General features: G+C 39.0%; 3 protein-coding genes across 3 annotated transcripts in view; all 3 read left to right on the top strand.

Annotated features, from left to right (window-relative positions):
* LOC117987489 (15-hydroxyprostaglandin dehydrogenase [NAD(+)]-like) overlaps positions 1 to 19,010 on the top strand; it is a 385,473-nt gene that overhangs the window by 143,383 nt on the left and 223,080 nt on the right. The window lies entirely within an intron of this gene.
* LOC117987916 (uncharacterized) overlaps positions 1 to 19,010 on the top strand; it is a 128,228-nt gene that overhangs the window by 74,886 nt on the left and 34,332 nt on the right. The gene's annotated exons all lie outside the window — the stretch shown is intronic.
* LOC117987917 (uncharacterized) lies at positions 261 to 3,602 on the top strand. Its single transcript, XM_069502485.1, has 3 exons — positions 261 to 367; positions 776 to 1,697; positions 3,503 to 3,602. The coding sequence occupies exons 1-2, from the start codon at positions 307 to 309 to the stop codon at positions 1,690 to 1,692; spliced, it is 978 nt and encodes a 325-aa protein (XP_069358586.1). The 5' UTR covers positions 261 to 306; the 3' UTR covers positions 1,693 to 1,697; positions 3,503 to 3,602.

Raw genomic sequence — 19,010 nt, 5'->3', positions numbered from 1 at the left:
TGTTTTTATATTTGTAGTAGGCTCGTTAGCTACTACCAAACAACACTGTTTTAGAGAATAGATAGGTATATATATATATTTTTTTTTTTTTTTTTTTTTTTTTTTTTTGGGTTCGTATCATTATACACTAGTCTGTGGTATCATTACCCAATCTGCTTGTTCCCGGAATGTCTCCTCTCATTCGCTTTTTAGTGCTGCCACTCAACACAACTCAGTTCAGTTATGCCTAAGAGAAAAAATAACGAACTGGAGTATATTAGTAAGAAGATAAGGAAATTAGAAGAAAAATTACGCCGAGCACGAAGAATGGAAGAGTCTTCAGACTCCTCTTCATCATCGGAATTGCTAGACTTGCAAAACGATGCAGGTAAACCTAGGTTCAAAATGGCGCCACGTGGCGTCTACGCTAACCTAAAACATAACCGAATTGCTCAAAGGAGCTTTTCACAGTGTTTAATGGTTAACATCATACGGATAAATAATTACCATAGGCTAAGGTACATCGAATTACTCAATGGAGTCTTTCATAGGACCATAAATAAAAAATCGGTAACCAAACATATTCGAATTGCTCAAAGGAGCCTTTCAACATGTCTATCGGTCACCGCATTACACTGAGTACATCGAATTACTCAACGGAGTCTTTCATAGTACCTACTAAGATTAAACTTAACAATGTGTGATCGATTTAAAGAAAATATTACTTACTAAAGTAATTATTGTTAATCTGTCAGTTCCAAATCAATGGAATTAAGACTAAACCCTCCGGTTTCAGGCGACGAATTCAGCATATGTTCCAGGCCACCCAGCCCAATAGAGGAGGTAGAAATAATCTCCATGGACAATGAACCGCTGCTGGCAGATGTACCGCCCGCGCCGCCAGAAATACCTGCTGAGAGTACCGAGGTACCTAATGGAGATCAAGCTTTGCCGGACGAGATTTTGGAGATTTTGGGAGAGGACCCATCATCTGTTTCGCAATTGGGACCGGAAATACGGAAGGAGTTGGCTAACAGATTAAATCACATCGCTATCTCCGGCCTGGATAAAGATGTCCGAAAAGAATTATTCCAAAATAAAAAGTACATGGTTCCTACCAACAGCGAACGCATCGCCGCGCCATTACTTAACTTAGAAATAAGGGCCGCATTGCCAGATACCATATTAAAACGGGACAAGGGCATGGAAACGAGACAAAAGCAGATTTCTGCGGTTATTTCTTGTATTGCTCGGGTTATAGATAATCAAATAAAAAATAATAATGCTGACAGCAAAGTAACCAAGGAACTGATGGACAGCATTCGTATGCTCTGTGACATCCAGTATTCCGACTCTATGAGAAGAAGATATTTTATTTTATCTTGCGTAAAAAGGGACGTGTTAGAACACCTAAAACTGACAAAGGTTGACAAGTACTTGTTTGGTGAAAACATATCAGAGACTTTAAAAACGGCAAAAACGGTGTCAAAATCGAGAGCCGAGATTATAAAAATTCAGGACAGTAATAATAAAGGAACAATAAAGAGGAAAACACAACCATCAACTTCAACTTTAAACTACAGGGCTCCTCCGGCACGCAGGCAGCCGGTACAAAAGAGGAGCCATCCGCCTGCTCCAGCGCGGAAGCCCGAATTCTCATCGAGAGGATCGCGGCATCATCAACAGCAATACAGGAATCCACGTCGCGATTAAGCGAGGTAACATACGCCGGTCGACTTTCACTTTTTGCCCAACAATGGGCGATGATTACAAATGATCAGACAATTAATTATTGGATCGAGGGTTATAAGTTGCCATTTTCACGAAGGGTTATACAAATGCATCCCCCCAACTTTCCTGAATATACACCTAAAGAAAGAGCAGCTTATGAATCCACAATAAATGAGCTCTTGGGCATAGGTGCAGTTTCAGAGTGTGAACCGTGTGCTGATCAATACCTATCAAGTATATTCCTAATACCAAAACCTAACGGCAAAAACCGTTTCATATTAAATTTAAAAAATCTAAATAAACACATAACCACACAGCATTTCAAGTTAGAGGATCTACGCACAGCTAGAAAATTAATAACAAGAGATTCATTTATGGCTACCCTGGATTTAAAGGATGCATATTTTCTATTGAAAGTTCATCATGATTATAGAAAATACCTTCGTTTTATGTTCAGTGGGAAAACATATGAATTTAATGTCCTACCCTTTGGGTTAAACACAGCCCCATACGTATTTACAAAAATAATGAAACCTGTTATTAGATTACTACGTCAAGCGGGTTTCATATCTAGTATATATCTTGATGATATGCTGCTGATAGGACGGTCCTTTAATGAGAGTAATAGGAATATTAATATAACTATAAAACTTCTAACAGCATTAGGCTTCATAATTAATTATAACAAAAGTAATCTCTCCCCGTCCCATTCTTGTAAATTCCTTGGCTTTATAATTGACTCGCATAACCTAGAAATCAGTTTACCTAAAGATAAGAGAACACATATTCGTAGAGAGTTAGTAAAAATTAAAAATATGCGTCAATGTAAGATTCAAATGTTTGCAAAATTAATAGGTTTATTAGTCTCTGCTTGCATCGCCATAGAGTATGGTTGGTTGTATACAAAGGCATTTGAAAGATGTAAATATCTTAACTTGCTAGGCCATGATGACTACAATAGGATAATGCATATCCCAGATTCTCTAAATGAGGATTTTTCCTGGTGGTTAAAGAACATTGATAGGTCGGTTCACAAAATTAGAAGTGACAATTATGAAAAAGAGATTTACTCTGATGCCTCAACTACGGGATGGGGTGCAGCTTGTGGGTCAGAATCAACAGGGGGACAGTGGTCTGAGTGGGAAAGTACTCAACATATTAATTATCTAGAATTACTGGCTGCTTTCCTAGCTCTCAAAGCTTTTGCCTCCAGACTTCACCACTGTCAAGTTCTGCTACGGATTGATAACACCACTGCCATCAGTTATATTAACCGTATGGGGGGCATCCAATATCCACACTTAACAGCGGTGACTAAGGATATATGGCAATGGTGTGAGACACGAAGCATTTTTATATATGCCTATTATATTCGATCATCCGAAAACACAGTTGCTGACGCCGAATCGAGGCGCACGCACCCAGACATTGAATGGGAGCTTAGCGATTCAGCTTTCACTCAAATTGTTAAGACCTTTGGTCAACCTCAAATTGATCTTTTTGCTACTCGCATTAATAAGAAGTGCGATAGATTTGTGTCCTGGCATAGAGACCCAGATGCCTTTGCTATAAATGCTTTTACGATTAATTGGTCTAACTTTTATTTTTACGCTTTTCCCCCATTTTCAATCATACTAAAAAGTCTTCAGAAAATGATTTATGATAGAGCGACAGGAATTATAGTTGTACCAAGGTGGCCAACTCAACCTTGGTACCCTCTCTTTCAATCTCTTTTGATTTCAGATATGTTAATTCTAGAACCGCATAAAAACATCAAGATTTCCTTTTTTAGCAAACGCAACATACAGTCACAACTTACCCTGGTTGCTGGGATATTATACGGCGGTCATTACTACGAAGAGACGCCCCACCAGCCTCAATCGACATAATGCTTCCCTGGCAGAAAGCTTCATCAAACAGTACGATGTTTGCTTGAAGAAATGGTTTACACATTGTAACAGGAATTCAATAAATATGTTGGAAGCACCAGTCCCAGAGGTATTACAATTCTTGACATCACTTTACAGTAGTGGAGCTAAATATGGAACTCTCAATAGCTGTAGAGCCGCATTATCTCTAATACTAGGTTCAAATATATCTAAAGATGAGAGAATTGTAAGATTTTTTAAGGGTGTCTTTAGACTAAGACCACCTCTTCCCAAATATAACATTACATGGGACACCTCTCGTGTTCTGGATTATTTGTCTAGGTATTACCCTTATGAAGACCTATCCTTAGAAACATTAACAATGAAATGTGTTACTTTGCTAGCTTTAGTGACAACACACAGATTACAAACTTTATCAAAAATTAAAGTAATCAACATAGAAATTGTATCTTCACAAATAATAATTAAAATCCCTGATTTAATCAAAACTTCTAAACCAGGCTCTAATCAACCTGCTCTTATATTGCCTTTCTTTCCAGAGAGACCTGCTATATGTCCAGCACAAGCTCTTACAGCTTATATAAGTAGAACCTCTACATTACGTAGTCAAGATGATTTATTTATTAGTTATAAAAAACCTTTCAAAGTAGTTTCAACCCAAACATTAAGTCGCTGGATAAAAACCGTACTGAAAGAGAGCGGTATTGATGTATCCATATTCTCTGCCCACAGCACCAGACATGCTGCAACTTCTAAAGCTTATAGAGCAGGCATCAACATAGATATTATTCGCAAAACTGCGGGCTGGAGCCAAAACTCCAGCACGTTTTGGAAATATTATAATAGAGATTTGATTTGTAATCAGGAAAATTCCTCTATAGCCAAAGCAATCATAGGAAAATAGAACAAATTACATTAAAATTGTTGGGAAATTGAATGATTAATGGATAATAATTGATTATATAGATAAGTGATTTATGAATAATAAAACAATCTTTAGGTATTTAGTTTACTTTATTGAACGTGTATATATACATAACCAATGATTTTGAATCTCCTTTGTTAATAAAGATTATTAAAAAAGAATGCAAGTAATGTAACTTGATAACATTAATAATTAAGGTTGTATTGTTTTCATAATAATTATAATGCAGTTAATACAGAAAACAACTTTATTAATTTTCAGTATTACCCATTTTTTCTTGGTGCAGGAAGGTTAATGGTATTACCACCTGCTAGTATTTTCGGAACTTACTCTAAAAGTCTACAAATATAAAAACAAATATTTCAGCTAATCCGAGGACAAGACACGAGTATAATTGATGATTAAATGAGCTTACCTGTAAGTGAAATTCAATCATAATTATACGAAGTGTCTTGTCCGAAGGATTAGCTCCCTCCCACCCACAAGCGGTACCCAAACAATGTTCCGAAAATACATTAAATAACTCTGAAATAAATGAGAGGAGACATTCCGGGAACAAGCAGATTGGGTAATGATACCACAGACTAGTGTATAATGATACGAACCCAAAAAAAAAAAAAAAAAAAAAATATATATATACCTATCTATTCTCTAAAACAGTGTTGTTTGGTAGTAGCTAACGAGCCTACTACAAATATAAAAACAAATATTTCAGCTAATCCTTCGGACAAGACACTTCGTATAATTATGATTGAATTTCACTTACAGGTAAGCTCATTTAATCATCAATTATTCTGCATATAACTATTATGAAAATACAGTACGTTTTGGTTAAAGTTTGCAACTTTGGCGCGAGGTTGCTCGAACAAAATTAGATATTATAACTTCGAATTTTATACCATAAGGGAGCACAAGAAACAACAAACTTATTTTGTTACTCGATAATGCCCACATCTTCCGAATGGATATGGGTTTTTAATCCCGCGGGAAGTCTTTGATTTTCCGGGATTAAACGCAGTCTATATCTCCAATCTGAACAGTCAAATCAGTTCGGTCAATATGGCTTAAAGGAGTAAAAAACATCCAAACTGTGATAAACACCAGAAAGAAGGATCTGGCACAACCGACGGTCGAAGTGCACCAGACTCCCAGGTGGTGAGAGTGAAATTGCTTACGGTGGCGCACGGTGCGGTTGTAGAAAAAGGAAGCTATTCAGACCGATTCCCATTATAAATGCGATTACTATAATACTAGCTGATGCCCGCGACTTCGTCCGCGTGGAATTAGGTGTTTAAAAATCCCGTGGGAACTCTTTGATATTCCGGGATAAAAAGTAAAGCCTATGTCACTCTCTAGGTCTTTACCTATATACCCATGCAAAAAATCACGCCAATCCGTTGCACCGTTGCGACGTGATTGAAGGACAAACCAACGAACCAACAAACCAACAAACAAACACACTTTCGCATTTATAACAAGGGTACTGATTTACAATATATTATAGGATTTACAACTATAGGCTTTTTTTTATTAATTTTTAAAGTGGCAAACACCCTTTTACAAAGAAAAAAATAAAAAAATGAATAACTCGAAAACGATACACTTTCGTATAAGCACTTTAGGGGTCGTTTGATAGCTAATGTCCTGTACTATAACCCCTTAACGGGATCGTGTCCTCTTTTCCTGTAACCCTGTATATTTGGAAATAAACAAACGGAACACAGTAAAATAAACGCTACATAATGCTTAACTATATCTTGAGTAAAAACAATAACATTTCTGCAACCGTCTCGCAGATCCTCGTAGAATGTGAGTTAGAGTCGCTCTGGCATGATTCAGCACACGCTAAAAAGCGTACATTTTCATACATTCCGGCGCTCGGCGAGACGCAATTTAGTTTTTGTGCGAGTTTCGTGCTGCTTTTGTATTGGATGGTAGAGATTTATGTATTTTCTAGCGTCTGTCTGTTTTAATATTGACATGCTTTAAACATTTATGTTTTACTAGCTTATGCTCGCGACTTCATCCGCGTGGGCTACACAAATTTCAAACACCGATTTCACCCCCTTAGGGGTTGAATTTTCAAAAATCCTTTCTTAGCGGATGCCTACGTCATAATAGCTATCTGCATGCCCAGCCCGATTCGTCCAGTAGTTTGAGCGGTGGGTTGATAGATCAGTCAGTCAGTCAGTTACTTATTGTAAAATTGAACCCTACTTTTGACATAACAGTTGACCCATAGAGTTAAAATGGCGCATGAGGAGTCATTTTGTACGGACTATAGAGGTTCTGTTCTACAAGAAAAGGGCAGCAAAATACTAAGCCATCAATGGATCCTATTATTCTTCTGAAGATCAAAAGACCCTATTAATATTATTCTGATATAATCTTAAAAAGAGAACAGTATTATTGCCGTACAAGAAAAGAAATGGGATATAAATCAATTATTTCTCAAATAAATTTCTACGTTCCAAGGCACGCGCGTCACGCACCTCCGACCAAGGTTTCCACGCATTTCCTCCAACTTTTCACGCAATTTTCCTTTATAAATTCGCCTATAAAATTTACGAAGTCCCTAAAATGAGGACGAAGATTTTCAGCTTAGACTTTTTCAGATGATTATTCCTATAAGTCCGTGAACCTATTTTTCAGTTCATTCTCAATCAACGAAACGTGGAAAGAATTTAATATTTTTTTTTCTATATTTTTTAATAAATAAAATTGAAGTGTCTGTCTGTAGTTTCAAAATAACTACCTCATATTAGGCTCATATGGTTATGTGAACTGTACCATAATTGAATCAAACGTTTTTAAATTATTTGTCTATCTGTCTGTCTGTCTGTTTGAACGGGTTAATCTTCGGAACGGCTGAACATATTTTGACGGGGCTTTCACAGACAAGTAACCACGGAGTAACACAGGCTACTTTTTAACGAACTTTTAAAAAAAGGAGGAGTTGTGTTTTTTTACATATGTACACAGAAATCTCTGAGATTTCTGAGCCGATGTGGGTAATTTTTTTTAAATCGATAGAGAAACTTTGCAACATTATCCCATACAAAAATTTGGATTCCAACTCCTCAATCCTGATGCTGCAGGACATCTCACCACCAAAACTGATGGGAATGAATGAGAAACACGGTTTTTTGAAAACCTAAATCTGCGAGACGAAGTCGCGGGCGTCAGCTAGTATTATAATATAAATATTTTGTAAATTACTATGGATATGGATAAATTACATTTTCAAAAGTAATATTTTACTCAATTACTTACACCGCGTGCTCTGGTTTGAACGAATGTACTTTGTTTAAATTCAAAATTATTTTAATAGAAGCACTAAAATTCAAAACAATATTACGTAAGTTTAATTTCACCCGTTCATTGCTGCAAATTAGAAAACCAAATTCCATGAAAATGGATCCATTATAGAGTTAGTTAAAATTTAAAGTTGAAAGCAATTTGCATCCGAAACGAGCCGGGGCGGGCGGCACTGCGGGCGGGCGGCGCGGCGGCGGGCGGCGCTATAGTTGTTGTTGTTTAGATATAAATGGAATTCGCAGTAAGAAATTACTTCCTGCAATTGAATATGCTATATTAAAGTAAAATAATGCTTTATAATTTCTTACTAATTATTGGGTACTTACCTACCTTTTTAAAATATTTTTTTACTAGCTGACCCGCCCCGGCTTCGCTCGGGTGGAATTTAGAAAATCGAGGGGGGAGGTTGAATTTCTGAAATCCTGAAACACGTATTTCTTCATTTGTGAGCAGAACCCAAATACAAATTTTTATGCATATAGCTTGAAAAATAACGGAATTTTACACAAACTTCATCCCCTATTAACCCCCTTGGTAGTTGAATTTTCAAAATTCGTGAAATACGTATTTTTTTATTTTTAAACGAAAGCTTGAAAACCAATTTTTATCGATGTAACTTCAAAAATGATGGACCTTCCTAGAAACTTCCATCCCCCATTTAACCCACTTAGGGGTGTAATTTCGAAAAATCCTTTCTTAATGCGTACCTACTCTTTACAAAGAACACAATCTCAAAATTTTATGTCTGTAGGACCAGCGGTTTAGGCTGTGCGTTGATATTATATATAAGTCAGTCAGTCAGGACTTTGAATTTTATATAATACTAGCTGATCCCTGCGGCTTCGCCCGCGTATATATAATATAGCCTATGTCACTCAGGAATAATGTAGCTTTCGATTGGTGAAAGAATTTTCAAAATTGGTTCTGTAGTTCCAGAGATTACCCCCTACAAACAAACTTAACGACATTACCTCTTTATAATATTACTAGCTGATCCCCGCGGCTTCGCCCGCGTGGATTTAGGTTTTTAAAGATCCCGTATAGCCTATGTCACTCAGGAATAATGTAGCTTTCTACTGGTGAAAGAATTTTTTAAATCGGTTTAGTAGTTCCAAAGATTATCCCCTACAAACAAACTTAACGACATTATCTCTTTATATAATAGTATAGATATAATAGAATAGAAAGAGAAAGATTAGCTCACGGTCTTGCACTATTGGTTAAAATACAAAGTTTGCTTTCACAAGTGAGCATAACACGCCAAGTACTTTCGGAGTTATGATAAACGGTTATAAGAAAACCACAAAGCATAATTTGTTAAATTTCAATGTAGTACCACAAACAAACACGGCACCCGCGCGCTGTCGGGGAAAGAGGCGGAAAAGTGTAGTCGGCCGTTTTTACACGAGCCACCGCACGACACGATCTGCGGTCACGATGATCTATACCAATATTATAAATACGAAAGTGTGTGTTATCGCACTTGTAATTGCCGCCTTTTGAAACGGAAGTCACGTAATCTGTTGCGTCGACATTTTGAATCGATTTGTATAAATGCGGGTGGTTGATGGCTTTATAAGCTAGTCTCGTTCCCACTCGAGACTCGACCGTCTCTTAAATGCTTTTTGTGTTAAGGTCGCCATTTTGATTGAGTGGTTGCAATAGCAATTGTACCCTAATCGAGTTACTATTGCAGCTAGGTTATTATAAAAGGTAAAACTCTCGATAAGCTATTTAACTTCACTTCTGGTATGTTTATATGTGTTTGTTTGTTTTTCAGGTTCCGTACCTCAAAAGGAAAAAGGAACGCTTATAGGATCACTTCGTTGTCTGTTCGTCTGTCTGTCTGTCTGTCGTGACTGTGAAACCTGAACAAATAATTCGTTTTTTCAACTTTTAAAGTATAATTACTACACCAAATGGGCGTATCATAAATGAAAGGGCTTTACCTTGTACATTCTAAAACAGATTTTTATTTATTTTTAGTTTTTGATTTATAACCTAAGTTCTACTTCTAATTACACCCTGAAGCTATAAGGCGCTCGGATCGATGACGATCGCATCGTGTCGTGCGGTGCGCTCGGAGTCGGCACCGCATCGTGTCGTGCGGTGCGCTCGGAGTCGGCACCGCATCGTGTCGTGCGGTGCGCTCGGAGTCGGCACCGCATCGTGTCGTGCGGTGCGCTCGGAGTCGGCACCGCATCGTGTCGTGCGGTGCGCTCGGAGTCGGCACCGCATCGTGTCGTGCGGTGCGCTCGGAGTCGGCACCGCATCGTGTCGTGCGGTGCGCTCGGAGTCGGCACCGCATCGTGTCGTGCGGTGCGCTCGGAGTCGGCACCGCATCGTGTCGTGCGGTGCGCTCGGAGTCGGCACCGCATCGAGTCGTGCGGTGCGCTCGGAGTCGGCACCGCATCGTGTCGTGCGGTGCGCTCGGAGTCGGCACCGCATCGTGTCGTGCGGTGCGCTCGGAGGCGGCACCGCATCGTGTCGTGCGGTGCGCTCGGAGTCGGCACCGCATCGTGTCGTGCGGTGCGCTCGGAGTCGGCACCGCATCGTGTCGTGCGGTGCGCTCGGAGTCGGCACCGCATCGTGTCGTGCGGTGCGCTCGGAGTCGGCACCGCATCGTGTCGTGCGGTGCGCTCGGAGTCGGCACCGCATCGTGTCGTGCGGTGCGCTCGGAGTCGGCACCGCATCGTGTCGTGCGGTGCGTTCGGAGTCGTCAATGCATCGTGTCGTGCGGTGCGCTCGGAGTCGTCAATGCATCGTGTCGTGCGGTGGCTAGTGCGAAAACGCTTAACAAATAAATCATTTCCAGCAGCGGTTCGGACGTCGAAAATATTTTCGTTTCGCTAAACCTTGACATATTTTACTTTTAAAAAGATTAAAACGTTTTTTTTCGTTCGACGGTCTTATGTAAATATCGTTTTCAACGTTCAGTTCTAATGAGTATTAAGTGTTTTGCTAAAATGTGCATTAGAGATTTTTTTAATACTGCTTTGGAGGGACGGCTTCATTTATTTACTATGTTTTTATCCCGGAAAAATAAAGTTTCCACGGGATTTTTAAAAACCTAAGTCCGGACTAAGTCACGGGTATAGTCTAACGTCTAGTACTAGCTACAATTATATCAAGTAGTAGGTGCCACAGGTAGTAGCTAATTATACTGACTATAGTCCGCGACAGGTTGAGATGGCAATCGGGGTATGAGGCGGGGGGACGCCCCACACACCCGCAAGTCACCAGTGCTTGCCCGCACCGGGTTAGTGCGGGGCAGGTTCTCCCCGATTGCCATCATGACCGTACTATACCTACCATGTAGACATATACTTACAGTACGCGGCTGAAAGTAATGTACATCGACCGTTAGAAGGAGGTAGCAGATTTGTAGAGCACTGTCTCTGTCGTTGTGACCGACAAAACGTCATATAGGTATGAGTGACAGAGACAACGTTCTACAAAGCCGAAAGGCCGATTCTAAAGGCCGATGTACATTACTTTCGACCGCGCATTGTACACAAATTTTACATCAGATTTTCAGGTTAGTCGCGATTAGCAAGAAAATGATGCGGCGGTTTTTAGTTGTTTTCTTTTTATTTCAAGTTACTATGATGTTGAAAATTTCGAACGACCCAGTTGCTATGACGTGTACCGATTGTGGTGATTTATGAACTGTTGTTACACGTCAGAGCTTGACATTTCGATAAAAACGCTGGTCTGGTCGAAGATTTATTTATTTTAATAAAGCCTTCTACAATATACAAATAACAGTCGATCACTATTTTTTCACATAGGTGCCTAAAAACGAGTGTAATAGGTACGAGTAATTTCATGGTTTGTGTAAGTTCTTTATTCCATCATAACTCCTAAATGCCTAAACAGATTTGGTTGTATGAGATATCGTTACAATTCTTACTTCATCGTGAATGGACAATAGCTATAAATTTTTGAAAAAAAAAAACAATATGGCGGCTGTATGGTGACATTTTCAAATGTGTTTTTTTACTTTTTAATTAGTGTTTTCGCAGGGCACTTGTGGTTTTAGAGTTCCGTAACTCAAAAGGAAAAAAGGAACCCTTATAGAATCACTTCAAATTAAATTCTTGAACAAAACTAGTACACACAGACAGGATTTTAATTCCGTTTTCAATCAGTTCATCCCCGCGAGAGTCATAACTCAGTTGTCAGAGAGTCGCCGTGAGCGAAACATCTCGCGGACTGATTTGAAACAGATCGTTTGTCACGATGAAAGATTGCGGTCTTGTTTTTGCGATTCGTTCAATTCTTGAACGAAACAATAGCATGAGAAATTTTTGGTAATTTATTTTTGCTTATTAAAAGTAGAGTTTGTATTTAAGATAGTATCAATATAGTAGCAACAAACAACTCTATATCTAAATATATAAAAGGAAAAGATGACTGACTGACTGGCTGATCTATCAACGCACAGCTCAAACTACTGGACGGATCGGGCTGAAATTTGGCATGCAGATTGCAGATAGCTATTATGACGTAGGCATCCGCTAAGAAAGGATTTTTGAAAATTCAACCCCTAAGGGAGTGAAATAGGGGTTTAAAATTTGTTTAGTCGACGCGGATGAAGTTGCGAGCATAAGCTAGTTTTTTATATTAATATAGGTTTGCACCATAAAAAGTAAATAAGACCTATATCAGTTCCCGCATATTGTCCCAAAATCTTTTGGCAAAATAAAAAAAGACTACCGCAGGAATCCCAAGTGAATGTTTTTAGAAAACAAAGTCACGAAATCGTATAAATCCGCCATTATTACGACCCCCGACCTCCATAATATGAAAACATCGAAGAGGGTTTATATTTGGACACCCACTATGAATATGGTGACACGGGTGACAGATTTCACAACTTCACAGTTATTTTTTACAGCGTTTTTTAACAAACAAAAAAAATTATGAAACTCCTTGACAATGGGTATCAAAGTTTCGATTCTATTAAAATTTTTGTTGTGAATTATTATACTACAAAAATTGTGTGCAATTGTTATAATAAAATATATAATTAATTAAAATATATTTTTATAATAATATAATATAATTTTTAAATGGAAGCGGTCTGCTGATTTATTTCAATTTCTTTTACTTGTTAATTTACACTTAATAGAATTCAAATAGAAAAAGTTCGTGAGGAAACCTGCGTGCTTGAAAGTTCTCCATAACGTTTTCAAGTGTCTATGGAGTCTACCAATCCGCACTTGTCTAGCGTTGTGGACTATGTCCTAAACCTCATTCATCATCATTCTGAAATCTAAGAGGAAATCCGTACTCAGTACTCCATAGACCGGCGATGGATTAAGATGATGAAAATGATGATGATTAAATGGGAAATATTTATACAGGATGTTACCAGAACGCGAGCAAAAAAACCTAAATCCACGCGTACGAAGTCGCAGTCATCAGCTAGTAGAATATAATCTTCAGTATTACAAAGGACGATGAGTCGGGGTTCAGTAGGTACCTACATAATACGATTCGGTTCAAAGTAGCTTTCTCGGTTAGAGGATTTCTTATTGTGCCAATAAGCCCGACGGTTGGTCACGTCGTGCGAATTTTCTCGCATAACAGATTGTTTTTTTATGATCAACAACGGCCGCATATTGTTTTTATAAGTCAACATATTTTTAGCCCGAGTCTTATACAGGGTGTAACCAGAACGCTAGCAAAAACTTAGCGTTATTGTAATACTACTTAAACACAATCCAATACCAATAACTATTTGCCGCATTTTTTAGTTTTAGTGATTTAGTAATTTTCAAATCCGCAATGTATCGCGTGCATAACTCGGGTCAATGCCCCACCTACGACGCGGCATTGACTTCGAGTGGCTTACTACGCAATGTCTGCTGACCTCTAGCATCAGTCAGATACTTTATTTGCAATATTATATCGTGAAATTTTACAAAATATAGATTTTTAAATTTCTTTATTCGCGTTTTTTTTTGTGGTAAATCATATCAGTAATCATCAGTACTATCACCTGTCTTCATTTTTGCTAGCGTTCTGGTTACATCCTGTATAACACGTACTTCCTACAAAAAAGAAAAGATATTTATAGTGCCTCGGAAATGTAACTTATAAATGTGTTGCCATATTTTCTTGTATATTTTAAATACACATTTCTCGGTAAAGAAGAATACGGTCGGGAGAGGTCAATAAATATAACATTTTCTAGGTTGGTACTTGTATTTTTTGTAAGATAGCCTAGCGCTTGGAATAATGTATTTGAAAGATATTTAATGAGGCAAGGAAAAGGTAGAAAATCTTTTCCTTTTTTGCGTCTTCGATATCAGATTTGTCCAATTTAGAAAATAAAAGGCTTCATTTGCAAAGGTTTATCGGCAAGCGAAACATATGTATGTATGTATGTATGTATAAACTTTATTGCACCACAAAAACACAAATGACAGGTTACAAAAAGAAATCTTAAAAACTAGGTACAAAAAGGCGGCCTTATCGCTAAATAGCGATCTCATCCAGACAACCTTAACGCTAGGGAGACAACGAACAAATGGGCAATGGGAGGTGGTGTATAATAAACCTAAATACCAATAGCTAAATAAACTAAACCATATAATAAGAATTTAAAATACATATTATAGTTATATATAGTTATAACCTCAAACTTCATTGATTTTAATAATACTTACTTTGCCTACGAAACTTCAATAAGACTCTACTATCGGTCTGGGAAGCAAAATCTTTTGAAGAGAAACCGACAATCTATCGATAAAAAAATACTCAAATCGGTTCCGAAATCTCAGATATTTCGGTGTAGGTATATACCTAGGTAGAAAAACACAACTCCTACTTTTTGCAAGTTGGTTAAAAAGTAGCCTATGTTACTCCTTGGTTAATCTGCTTGTCTAAAAAAATCCCATCAAAATAGGTTCAGCCGTCCCGAAGATTAGTCCATTCAAACAAACAGATAGACAGACAGACAAAAATTTTAAAAACGTGTGATTCAGTTATGGTACCTAGAGTTCAGATAACCATATTAACTTTCGAAGTTACAGACAAACTCTTCAATTTTATTTATTAGTATAGATAGTGGTTAGTGATTACCAAACAAATAGTTTAAGGTAAAATTCCGTTAACTAATATAATAATTTAGGGACTTGTTTATCTAATGTCATTAAGTTTCTCTAAAGCTTAGTTAATTATGAACATAATAAATCACTCACGCAAACCCGTATATAACATAGTTAGTGAATTAATAAATAAACAAAAAGTCGTGAGAAACCCTATTAGGTTTGAGTGAATATTAGCTTCGAACTGAGCGTTACGTAAGCAGGGTGTGGAACAAATAGGCCGGCTTAATAAGCTGACCCTACCATTCAGAAAGTTATGTACAAATGCTACGAGGGAAAGAGAAAATTAACTAAATATATCTAAACTAGCAGTTGCCCACGACTTCGTCCGCGTAAAATTTCTGGTTTGTCAAGAGATTTATTTATTTATTTTATTTATTGACACTTTATTGCACACAACACAAAGTAAACATTGAAAAAACACAATACAGGATCTTATTCTAATAGATGTAGCATGCAAAGGCGGCCTTATCGCTAAAGCGATCTCTTCCAGGCAACCTTTGACGAAAGGAATCACGAAAGCACGGGTTGGTGCGGCAGCCGAAAATGGCCCTAGTTATTATTATAAATTAGACTACATACACAGTACATTCTAATAATACACAAATATATATAATTATATATACCCATATACATATCTCTATAATATACTACATAATTCTGTTCTGTTCTGTTGAGATCTGAAATTTTCCCGCTGCAAAATGCCTCACTTACCTACTCACTCAGTCTCACCTTAAGACACGGAACCCAGAATACCTAAATGCCAATTTTCATATCTTTAACTTCAAAAACATAGGATTTTCATATAACCTTCCAACCCCTTAGGGGGGGAATTTAGTTAGATCCTTATCTGATACCTACCGCCTAGAAAGAGCCTACATTTCAAATTTCAAGTAAAAATAACAATAGTTAAAACTTTCTATAAAAACTTTTCCCCCCTATTTTACCACCCTTAAGGGGGGAATGTCCCAAATTGACTTGCTTGAATACAGATTTTTATTATTTAAAGCTGATAACCTAAATGTCGATTTTCATGTCTCTAACTTCAAAAACAGGACTTTCATACAACCTTCGTTCGTACAAAACCGTTTCTTAGCTGACACCTGCGTCCTAGAAAGAATCTACCTTCCAAATTTCACGTTTGTAGGCTTTATAGTTCCTGAGATTTCTTGATTAGTCAGTCACTCAGTCAGTGAGTGAGTGGTATTTCGCTTTCATATATTTAGATATAATGTGAGTACATAGGTATAACATAGTAGGTATTATGTCTTCTACGACTAGTTTTTACTCGTTGTCTTTGAAAGGAAAAGCTGACTGACTGACTGCTTTAGCTCAAACTACTGGACGGATCGGGCTGAAATTTAGTTATTATGACCCCTTCATTATTCCGATACAAGTTAGCCCTTGACTGCAATCTCACCTAGTGGTAAGTGACGATGCAGTTTAAGATGGAAGCGGGCTAACCTGGAAGGGGTATGGCAGTTATATTAAACCCATGTCCCTTTGGTTTCGACACGGAATCGTACCGGAACGCTGAATCGCTTGACGGCACGGTTTTGCCGGTGGGGTGGTAACTAGCCCACCAGATCAGGAATCGAACCTGGGACATCTCACTGATAAGGCCACAGCGCTTACCACTGCGCCAGGGAGATCGTCAAATAAAACCGCGTCGTAGCTAAATAAAGCTTCGCGTGGTTAACATACATTCGCATATTTCTGTCAGCCACATATATCGCCTACGTGTGGTATTGGTTGCATTTCCCACATTTCCCGATCGCAGTCACGATCGAGCTTGCGTCGTAAACTGTGAGCGAACAGCCGACGGAAGCGATCGTTATTTTATATTCATTCGGTAAGGTTTGTTTTTCTTCTTCTTCCTTGCCTTATCCGACGCTACGTGGGGTCGGCACAACATGTCTTCTTGTTCCACTCACTTCTGTTTCTTCTTCTTCTTCGCTCTGGGCTGGTTTCCGCACTTAAACGTTTCCGTCTGTTGTGCGTGCATTGCCCCTCCCTGCTGAAGTCTTCACTCCAGCCATTCAAGCTCGCTCCAGAAGCCGAGTAGACCGCCCAGGTTGCCGATGGCTTTATAGAGTGAAGTCGGGGAACCCAAATGGCGTTTGCGTTGTTCTGCTACGTTCGTGCACTCTAGGAGTACGTGCGTCGGTGTTTCATCGACCTCCATGCAGGCCCTGCACAAAGGACTGTCAGTGACACCTATAACGAAAAGGTGTTTGTTTAGTGGGTGTCTGTTATAAGTCCCACCACCTTTCTAAGTTTACCTCTGTCCAGGCGGAGTAGTCTGTTAGTTTGCCGTTTGTCTATGTTGAGGAAAGCTTCTTTGGCTTGCCTGCAGTCTGTTGTGTTTGCCCATAGTTGGGGCTCATCCATGGGACTGTCATCCGAAGTGAAAGCTAGAAGTGACAAGGGGCAGGAGTCAGGACATATAGTTCAAAAAATGGGTTCTGAATGGTGACCTCGCACCGGAAAGCACAACGTTGAAACCCCCCATTAGGTGAACAGTCGACATGAAACGAGTCACAGGGAGCTGCTGGATCCCTACAAGAAACCTATGCGTTCCAGCAACGCGCAGGACTGTAAATACTTTTCTTATACATGACATAATATTGTATATCAAATATTTGAAAAGAGCAACCGCCGAGATTTTTGCTGGTTCTTCTCGGTAGGAAATTCATTCCGAACCAGTGGTAGATGCCTCTATCTAAATTTCTAGAAGTGCCTATTTGTAAAACGTTTTTAAAAATAGATTCTTCGCAATCTCTCGTATAAATAATTAATACAGTCGCTACCATTTTGAGTGTGGAATATTTTACGCTCCCGTCCACAGTTTACGATCCCTGAAGCAGAGTCACGATCGAGGCGTTAGTCGTTGCTCGGACTCCGTGAAACGTAAACATTTGCCTCTTTAGCCACCGGGACAGAGCAGACTTACGACACTTGAATACCTACCTATAGTACGTAGTAGTAGTAAAGGAGTGGGCTGAAAACCGAAAGGGCGACGGTTCAAACCTCGCCCGTTGCACTATTGTCGTACCTACTCCTAGCACAAGCTTGACGCTTAATTGGAGAGGAAAGGGGAATATTAGTCATTTAACATGGCTAATATTCTTTTTAAAAAAAACTACTGGACGGATCGGGCTGAAATTTGGCATGCAGAAAGCTATTATGACAAAGACATCCGCTAAGAAAGGAATTTTAAAATTCAACCCCAAAGGTACCACCTTTGGGGTTGAATTTTTGTAGCCCACGCGGACGAAGGCGCGAGCATAAGCTAGTAAAATGTAAGCTGTTTCAGGCTTGACATGGGCAAAATTGTAGTCAACTCTACCGAAAAAGCATGGGCTACTAAACAATCACAGACCAAAATAAATTCAACCATGCCTGAATTTTGTTTAGCGACTATGTAGTTAAGTAATTCAGTTAGCACGGGCTGTGGCCCAAAATTTAATAAACACCTCTCTTTTTATCGCTCAAACTTTTATCTCTTATACGGGTGACGATTTTTTCCTATTTATTTCACAATTTTATTACAATCGTGCCGGTAGCTTATTTTTCCAAAATGTTCAAAGTAAGTTTGTAACCTTGTAAACTCCCCCTTTTTATTGCCGAAAGCTGTACTTATGAAAATCCGTAGGTACAGTAGTTTCTGAAATTATCCCTGTACGGGAGCGGTGTGTAAGCCAAAGGGAAGATCTTCCTCCACAGCGGTCCTGTGCTCGGTAGCGCCAGCTGGGCCGAAACTTCTACATAATTATATACATAATAGGATAGGGACATACCCACCACCTCCCATGGCCCCACCAACCTCGCGGTTATATGGGCCGAAACGCGGGAGAGCGCCCGTTCGGTACTTGCTCGGTGGCTCTTTCCCGGGGCGCCTTCTTGACTCCCTACAAATTCTTTCTTTCCTGTCCTTGTCCCTAATTGGTCTTTCTCCCCTTTCTGGGGCAGACGTACACAACACGCAGATCCCCGCGTGCCCCGCGGTCCGGATCCTTCCTCAAACACCCACTGGTCCACGATCACGGT

The sequence above is a fragment of the Maniola hyperantus genome, chromosome 13 (genome assembly GCF_902806685.2).
Source record: "Maniola hyperantus chromosome 13, iAphHyp1.2, whole genome shotgun sequence".
NCBI classification, from domain to species: domain Eukaryota; kingdom Metazoa; phylum Arthropoda; class Insecta; order Lepidoptera; family Nymphalidae; genus Maniola; species Maniola hyperantus.
The sequence above is the reverse complement of the archived record's forward strand: the minus strand, read 5'-3'. Positions and strand labels throughout refer to the sequence as shown.